Below are 9,757 nucleotides of genomic sequence, written 5' to 3' on the forward strand. Positions count from 1 at the left end.
AGTAACATTTTTTTTCTTTCTCAAAATGTTGACCTGTATTATTAAGTCACATTAACACTGTATTATGTCAGTAAGACAGCATGCCTATCACCGCAGTTTATTGTGGTAGCCAGAATAATACCTGCAACAGTATATTCCTTTTTTGCCTTTTGCTGTCAGCTATAAACCAAAGATCAAAGCTGCAATGTTTCGAAGCCGGAATTTTGTTCTAGGTCTATTGTATATGATAATGAATAGCTATGATATTGTATATAGATGTTTGCATCTATTTACAACTGTTTCAAAATGCTACTCCTTCAACAGATTTAATCTGTTATCATTGAAGCTTGGTACATGTATATTAAAACTACATTAAGATACATATATTGTTGTGCTGATCTTCAATTTTGATTTTTCTTGGCCTGCTATAATGCCTGTCTGCCCAGGTTTTGGTAGCACTTGTTTCAATATGCTATTTCTCCTGCATTTTATGTCTGATGTCAGTTAAACTTGGTATATGTACAACTAACATGTCTGAGTTATACATAATTGGTAACAAAAAACATCAGAGTTATTGCCTCTTGAATTCATAGTACACACCTCGAATTGGCATTGACTATAGCCTGGATGTTGAACGAGTGAAAGCCCTGCCGACACAAAAACGCAGGGTCGTCAATCGCAGACATGTGCGATGATGGGGATCTGTGTCTCGTCGACAACACCAAGCACGTTTGGAAATGCTGATATTTTATAAAAAGTCAGTCTTCACTTTAACAACGTCTTGGGGTGACTGGGGGAAGCGGAGGTCGCCGGTGTCGCTTTCGCAAATAACCTTTATAACAGCTAACAAGCAAACACCCGCCGACGCCTTACTTATGCCGTGAATATCGGTTTATTTCCGTAAGAAAAGATCCTGTTGCCAGGAATCGCAGAGAGACACAAAACTGAATGACAACAGGAATGGCGTTCGATCTCAAAGTCACAGCTTATCTACGAACTGCGCAATAACATGACGAGGCAGCCGATATCGTGAAATTACTCCACGGTCAGTGTGCAGTTCAAGTGGTGAAAACACACTGCTTTCTTAAAGTGTGCCTACGGAACACCACAAGCGCCGCCATATTTAGTATACTTACGGAATTTACGTCTGCCCAAGGGTAGGTGTAAATTTGCACCAAACTTTACACCCAGTCGCAGCCTTACTCCAGCTTTGTAAGACGAGCCCCAGGAGCGTGTTCCACAACGTAGTGCTTTTTAATGCCTACAGTGCTGGTTGCCGTGGAAGTTAAGTGCGCGCAACCCTGAGCGTCAAATCGTCTGAAAACTTTTCATGGTGAAATTCGATGTGCTTGTTGTCACTCTTATAGCTTTTATTAACACTGAACTAAATTGCAAAGCTCTGACGGCTCGTGGAGGTTTGACTTGTATGGCGTAATTCGGCGGAAAAAATGTATAAAACCAGCCTCATTATCTAGTGATAATAGTGAAGTGCCATATTACTTAGATTAATGTGCCCTTTGTAAATATTTTTTACATTCACCTTAACAATATATACAGGGCTATATACAGTAGCTGATTATGAATAAATAATAAATCTGGACACTAATCTTTTAAAAATCACTGCTGTCATACAATTAAGTACGAAATTAAACAGCAGTCAAATTAAAATATGCTGTTATCTTAATTATGTATGTATGTATGCTTGGGGCTTTTATGTCGTACTTTTCAAACATATGACGACGAAGAGTTATTATTTACTTGATTGGTGTTTTATACCGTACTCAAGAATATTTCACTCATAGCACGGCGGCCAGCCTTATGGTGGGAGGAAACCGAGTAAAGCCCGGTGGAAACCCGGGACTATCTGCAGGTTGCTGCAGACCTTCTCATGTACGGCCGGAGAGGAAATCAGAAGGGCCAGAAGGGTGTTTGTATATCTATATATAATGTGTCTTCTTATTGGAGTCCATGCTGCCAAAGTGCTACTGCTACTGGAGTATCATGCCGAAAACACCAGACGTGACACCCCACCTTGAGTTATCTCCCCTGTCCGAAGCATATGACCACTTCCACATTCGGGTTTGATCTCTGTCTCCCGACTTCGACGGGAACACTAACCATTAGGCCACAGAATCGGTCTATCTTCATTCTGATTGCATTGACTAGCTGACTGCTATATGAGGCGAGCTGGTTGAATTTAGTGAATACCTTATTTTCATTACCCATCAATACATGCCCATAGGTTTCGTTTGTTAGAATGTGATCACCACAGAGCAATGTAGCTTACATCTACTGAGCTACACAGTAACACACATAATTCAAAATAGAAATTTATTAATTCATATTGTGCAACAGATATACTATTAAATAGATTATGCAATTTTTAGCTTTAACCCATTTTAACATGCACTAGGACCCATTTCAAAACCATTCATGCAATGTAATTTCTACCTCAGACAGTAATATGTGGTTCTGATGTTGTCTCAACTGTAGCCAAGACAGACAATAACAACCTCCTGCATGTACTTCTGAGAGACCGATATACTGAATCTGGCAACACAATGGTTGCTTGCAACTGAACAGGTTACTGCATTTCAGCGAAAACTTTTTTCAAGTAACACACTTTGTTAAACAAATTCTGCCTGATTCATTCACCTTATAGGGTCACCTGTGAGGAAAAATTAAGTGTTGGCATCACAAGTGTAATTTTTAAGACTTCTGTGCTTCTTAAAGTGCATTTTCACACACCAAACTTTAGGTGAAACACAGTATATTGTCAATGTGCAATGTCTAAAGCTTAGGTGTGTTTATCTTTAAGCAGGAGGTTGACAGCCACATCACTAATACCACAATAAGAAATAAATCATGTGAAAATAGTATTCAGTCGAGTGTACAATATTTATTCAGGAAAATCTATACAAAAAAAAAAACATGACTACACGGAACTGCACTCTGTCTTCAGCATTCCCACGTCAAAAGCACTGTTAAAATCTGCAAATGTAAATAATTATGTCCAAAAATAAAGCCAAACACTGTTCGCAAATAAAAGTTTAGATGAAGCAGTAACAAATATGAGCAACTGTTCACTATGACAGACCAAAACGTGCTTGCTGGTAACAACAGATGTGGAATTTCTGACATTTTAAATATTATGACATTTATTATAATAATGATGACTTTTCCTCATCATTAGCAGTAAATGATGCTGCTTGATCACATGTACAAATATGTACAGTTTAAAATCATACGCACATTTAAAGGAATCTTATAATATTTTTTAGTTCATGACCGTCTTAAGTTTTCAAAATTTTTGACCATCTTATTGCAGTAAGATATAAATACATTCTACAACTTACTCTGTCAGATATATGGTCCTTCGAGTCCAAATTATAGCTAGATGTCTACCATTCTCCTACTTTGCCGTCTGGTGTTACTGACTGGAAAACACCCTCTTTCTTCATCCTCTCGAAATCTGCCTGGGCATCATAGGTCCTAATAGACAAAACAACGAAATAACCAAACTACTCTTTTGATGATGTTTCAGATATTATTTGAACTCAAGAATTATTCACTGGCTGTCACCGGCTCAGAAAGACTCTCCAAAACAGGGCCTGAATTTCTTATTGGGCTATTAATGCTCTTTATTTTTGTCTCCATAGGATTTATTTAAAACAATAATCTCTTTCATTAGCCAAAATGAAAGAAATTTCCCTACCGACCGAGTGACTATTTTCTCTGTTAGGGTAGTGTTACCCCTAACAAAGAATCGCTGAAGGATGGCCTGGTTACCTACAGTTAAACCAATATTTCAGCTGAATGCTTCAGTTAAAACCATTGACAGTTATTTTAATATTCAGAATGTTGCCACAGTTTTTCTGAATCTTGTGACAAAATGCCCGGGTTAACCCACTGACCTTTGACAAGTTACTGACAAACTGACTACAGACTTTTACATTCACACAATCAATTGGGTGATGTAACATATACATGTAGGTGTCGACGTAGAACAGCAAACCTGGTCTTCAATGAGGTTGCGTGAAGTACTCTTAACTTGCAATTCAATATTTGGAGAAGGTTTAAAACTCGAACTTGAAGGGCTTCCTTCATCTAAGTAGTTTATTGAATTTTTTCTATTATTCACTGAACAGATCAGTAAAAGAAAATTAGCATCACCAGAAAGTATAGAAACATCAAAGTGAAACTTCACACATCCACATGCTTCCTGCCAGTTAAATTCAGCGTTTAATGGCGAGAGGAAACATAACAAGTACAACATGTTTTTTATCGCTGATATTTCCATATTTGATGAGCCAACAGTCGCCATCACGTGACTTCCCTTTTTGCTTTACAAGTCTTGCAAAATAATCTGACTTGACTCTCTGACCGGGACAACAAATCACCCCTGTAGTTCCCATACTGAACAAGAAGCCAGGGATCAGTGTTCAGCTGCTACACTTGGGTCACATCTGTCAGCAACTTTCCCCTGTGTCTTTTTGTTCACTTGAGATCTTCAGATTGAGCAATAACATTATCAATTAGCGTCTTTATTAGTGAAAGAACTATACTTGTCAAACTATCTTGGATTTTGGCTTGGAGAAAAGGACGCAATTTTGCACCTGTCTGTTATGATTGCATTTCGAGTAAGAGTACCGAGTCACCCTTTGCATAGTTTCACTCATACTTCTTACAGCGCATGTGTCACTCCCTACAAAGAAATGTTTTTTTTTTTTTTTTTCTGATGGCGTTTTACACCGTACTCAAGAATATTTCACTTATTCGACAGCGGCCAGCATTATGGTGGGTGGAAACCGGGCAGAACCCGGGGGGAAACCCACGACCATCCGCTGGTAGCTGACAGACCTTCCCACAAACGGCCGGGAGAGAAAGCCAGCATGAGCTGGACTTGAACTCAGCTACCGCATTGGTGAAAGACTCCTGGGTCATTACGCTGCGCTAGAGCTCTAACCAACTGAGCCACGGAGGCCCCTACAAAGAAATCATGAACAACATCGATGAGGTGGGGTCACGGTGATGAGACAGGAAGTGATGTCAGAAAATACAAAATCGCGGTCTGAACTTTTGTTTCTATTATTACTTGATGCACATGCATTCTCTTTATCTAAATTACGTTCAAAGTGATTCTAATGATCTCCTGACACAGTTTTATTGACGAATGCCAAGTACATGTCCCCGCAAGGACACCAGTGATGAGGCTCACACAAGATCCAAAGGTTAAGCCTGTCACGTGGCAGGGTTGGATGCAGATATTTTTGTGGAGTCCTTATTTGTTTTTTCAGAAAAATTGTTGCAGAGCTCCGTGAGGCAAATTTGATCAAAGTAGCTGGTGGATTATCTCAATGTCTAAAATGCATTTTAGGCCGCATTAAGATGTTTCTTATCAACACACAAGACTTGTTGCCAAGCAATACACCAGAACTGGTTACCGTCTCAGAACCCAGAGCTTCCAGGGTCCTTAGACCCCTGCCTGAGTGGGCTGGGATAGTTAACTGGCACCTTTTCAGTCATGGCTAAGCCGCAGCTCTGTGTCCAACCCAGAGTGATGGCAGTGATGTACACAAGCATAGAAAGTGGCATATGCCATGTCAGGAGTAGGAGTTTTACCTATACAGAGTGTATCTCCCATATTCTGCTTGCAAGCGATAAGGTCTATCACCACTGTCAGGGATAGAAATTTGAAGTAGAGCCAGCACGACAATAGTCCTGTTTATCCCTAAAAGTTACCGGACATTTTTGCGACTCACAGGACAAAATTTCTTTGAACTGCTGATATATGATTAAATGCACTGTGTACTTAGTTTTAACATCCATCTGTTTTATTAACTGACCAGTTGGGTTATTTGTGGGCACTGTAATTTTCACACATTGTGCAATAGATCACTTCCAATCTTCCTTGAAATATCGTCACGCAGCTGACTTTGTTGTTGCATCAGCTTCATTGCTTGGGTCGGTCCATTAGGCGATTGCTTGGTAAACCCGAATTTAAGTAGGCTGGTCATTTTGAACGATCAATATTTTTCGTTGAAAAATGTGTATCTTAATTACCAAATATTCCTCTATTCAACTTATATGCATAATGGGCATTTTCATAGGCGTAAATGACGCCAATACATTCCTTATTTGCAGCACTGAAGGCCTGTAAGGTCTCAACCGTTATCAAAGTTTCAGCGATTTTTCAGATCAAATTGGGTTATGTTTTTTGGGCCAAAGAATTTTTTGTAAAATTTTTTGCACAAAGAATTAAGATAGGTACTTACTTATAGAACTCTGCATATTTTGCTTTCCTGGGTTCATTCACCAAGAACTTGTAGGCAACCGTACACACTGCTGAGAAGGCAAAGGCAATACCAAAGTCCCTCTTCACTCGGGACTTCAGCAAGCCTCTCAGCTGAGGCTTGGCTAGCTGAGATGCAGACATCTGCAACAAACAAATTACACAACAGAGTAGTATGGATAGAAGACACAGATGCCATATTGCTTTGTAGCATAAAACCACATGCAGCCATATACCATGTCATCTTATTTACTGTTCAGATAAAGCATTCTTTGCTGAACATAGCCACACAATATCAGAAGAAAAAAGGGTCTGTCAATAGGTAATTTTTTGTTTTTTTTTTGTTTTTCATTCTGGCTTATGAAAAAACACATGGGTATGAAACTGACATAAGATATCTTAAAAAAGAAACCTGAACATATAATTACGAACTTTGGTCGAGTTATGGCCAACTAACAAATTCTTAATGATGGCCCCAGCTGACAATGTGCAAGCAAAAACTGGTATACGTTAAAGATAACATCTTGATAACAACTTCAAGGGAAAAGTGACTTCTGTGTGCCCATACCAAGAAAATAATTCAAGTAACACCAGATATATGATCTAAAGTGCATTAATTTATGCCAGTGTACATTTGTTCAGCTAACTGAGGGTATGACAACAAAACCTTTTATTGAATTGCTTGATGAACTCACTTCATAGAAATGTGGTCAGTGTGCCACTATTTCAACTTTTTACAGAAGTCTTATCAAAGCTTTAAGTCACGTTTGCAACAGTAGTCCATAATTAAAGTAGTAGTTCCTGTAGATCTGAGATCTGTTTCATTCTTCCCAGCTTGGCTCTCAGAAATACATAATGTGGAAGCTAGGAACATGGCCAACCGATCTCAGAGCTATAGTTCTAATACTGTTGTAGCAGTCACGTCTAAATCATACAATTTGAGGTGTACAAAAAAATCACACACATTAAAAGCCACAGGCTAGTGGGTTAATTTGAAAATGGAGGCAACCTGGCAGATGGAGACGACTGATTTATTTATATGATTTACTTAAACAATGGCAGCCTGTTTTTGGAGGGAAAGCTCTGGGGTATCCTGGGTGAAATAGTTGAACTGAACATTGATTGTGGCCATATTTGGCCATATTATAGTTGATAACAAAATGAACATTTAATGAAATAACTCCCAACCCAGATAGTGGAAAGAATCTCAAATAAAATTGACTCAAAATCCACATGCCACCCTAGCAATCTCTTACCTTTCCCTGTCCACAATGATTTTTCCATAGAAATCTGATCACCACAGAGCATATGGCTGAGTGGGAAAGTAGCAACAGTAGAGTTTTGGTGCGGAATGGTATGTGGGTGGGTGTGTGTTCGTTTGGTGGGTGATTAAGGTAGAATTTGACGTTTTTCTACAGTAGATGTGGGATACCAATGTCAAAGCAGAGCCAAACATGGCGATGGAGGAATACCTCAAACCTCACATATTGAACAAACAATATGTTGGTTTTACTAAGATAAGCCAAATTGGCATTAAGATTTCAGGAGTCTTGCAAGTTCACTCAAACTAACGCAGCTAAAAGGTGAAATTTTATGGTACTTAAGACTGAATACACATACAGCATTCAAAGAAATTTTCGAGGTGACATTTTAATCGTTAACTGTTGAGAGGATTTTATATCTACATGGTAGGTAATTGCATTCAAATGACACTTTTTCATCCCAGTTTTGACATATCTCATGTTTATAGCAGATATGGCAAATGTGTAGGTACATGGAGGCTGGTTCCTATTCTTTCGCTGTTTCACACCCCTCTCAAAATGGGAGGGTTGGAAAATTTGTGCACATTTCTATGGCCTTAAAGCATAGCTATTTGGTATGGCTACACTACTACAAATCTAGCATACAGCTGTGTTACTGAAGCTGTCAAACTTTTAACAGGGAAGAATTTACGACGATAGCATGTATGTTAGTTTAATAACCGTCAGAGCGCTCAGCGCAGACTTTGCGGCTAGAAATCCAGGTACTCGAAAAGTTGTTGAACAAAGAGGTCCACGTTCAATTTAATTAACTGAACTAAAATATCCTAAAGCCGTAACTCAGACCCACAGTTATCTGAATCGCTGTGCAACACAACATGGTGCATTAAATCAAAGCAGAATGTTAGCAACGTGACCACTCGAAGTTGTTGTTGTTTGCATATTCACTTCCATCCTTGATTGCTGCCATTTTTTCCTCGAGCCCCCGGAAATGTCTCGGCTGTCTTTTCGCTAGAAGTGAAAAACAAAATTACTTGACCCTCCACATATCTTGAACAAAACATACGTACGTTTTATAACTATGGGGTTGTCCAATATGAGCTGACCTTCAAACCAACAGTACTCGTCAGCCTACATCCACCAGGGGAACGGAAGTACATCCACCAGGAGAACGGACATCCATCAGGAGGACGTTGCAGTGCGCATGACCATACATATGGCGCGAAATGCAAAGTAGTGGGGTATAGTTACACATTTGTGTTCAGTAAAAAGACATTCGGATTATATCACTGTATATCTGACACCATTAATTTAAATTTTATTTACTACAGTGCTTCCCCAAATTATCGAACTATCGACAACAGATGATGAGTAAGACAAGGTATGTTATAAATTATTGGTATAAATTATCAAACTATCGACGACAGATAATGAATAAGACAAGGTATTCTATATGATAAGGATACAACAGCCCAAGGCCTCTCCAGACCCGTTTTCCCGACATGGGGTTCATAGGCCTATATGACTATACAATATATAGGTACTTGGTATTTAACTTATTTAACTTCCTGCAGGTATAAAATACAACATCCACGAGGAGGATGGTGGCCTATTTAATTTCCTGCAGGTATAAAATACAACATCCACGAGGAGGACGGTGGCTTATTTAACTTCCTGCAGGTATAAAATACAACATCCACGAGGAGGACGGTGGCTAATTTAACTTCCTGTAGGTATAAAGTACAACATCCACGAGGAGGACGGTGGCTTATTTAACTTCCTGCAGGTATAAAAAAAAACATTCACGAGGAGGACGGTGGCTAATTTAACTTTCAGCAGGTTTAAAGTACAACATCCACGAGGAGGACGGTGGCTAATTTAACTTTCTCCAGGTATAAAGTACAACATCCACGAGGAAGACGGTGGCTAATTTAACTTCCTGCAGGTATAAAGTACAACATCCACGAGGAGGACGGTGGCTAATTTACATTCCTGCAGGTATAAAGTACAACATCCATGAGGAGGACGGTGGCTAATTTACCTTCATATAGGTATAAAGTACAACATCCACGAAGAGGACGGCGGCTACTTTACCTTTCTCCAGGTATGAAGTACAGCATCCACGAGGAGGACGGTGGCTAATCTACCTTTCTCCAGGTATAAAGTACAGCATCAACGAGGAGAACGGTGGCTAAATTAACTTCCTGCAAGTATAAAGTACAACATC

General features: G+C 39.3%; 1 protein-coding gene across 1 annotated transcript; it reads right to left on the minus strand.

The window, feature by feature from the left end:
- Positions 1 to 3,362: 3,362 nt before the first annotated feature.
- LOC135470811 (cytochrome c oxidase subunit 6C-like) lies at positions 3,363 to 8,644 on the minus strand. The gene is made up of 3 exons (XM_064749854.1): positions 8,601 to 8,644; positions 6,255 to 6,415; positions 3,363 to 3,471 (listed from the first exon to the last, which is right to left on the minus strand). The coding sequence occupies exons 2-3, from the start codon at positions 6,413 to 6,415 to the stop codon at positions 3,381 to 3,383; spliced, it is 252 nt and encodes an 83-aa protein (XP_064605924.1). The 5' UTR covers positions 8,601 to 8,644; the 3' UTR covers positions 3,363 to 3,380.
- Between the last annotated feature and the right edge of the window lie 1,113 nt (positions 8,645 to 9,757).

Source organism: Liolophura sinensis, chromosome 7 (genome assembly GCF_032854445.1).
Source record: "Liolophura sinensis isolate JHLJ2023 chromosome 7, CUHK_Ljap_v2, whole genome shotgun sequence".
In the NCBI taxonomy this organism is placed as follows: domain Eukaryota; kingdom Metazoa; phylum Mollusca; class Polyplacophora; order Chitonida; family Chitonidae; genus Liolophura; species Liolophura sinensis.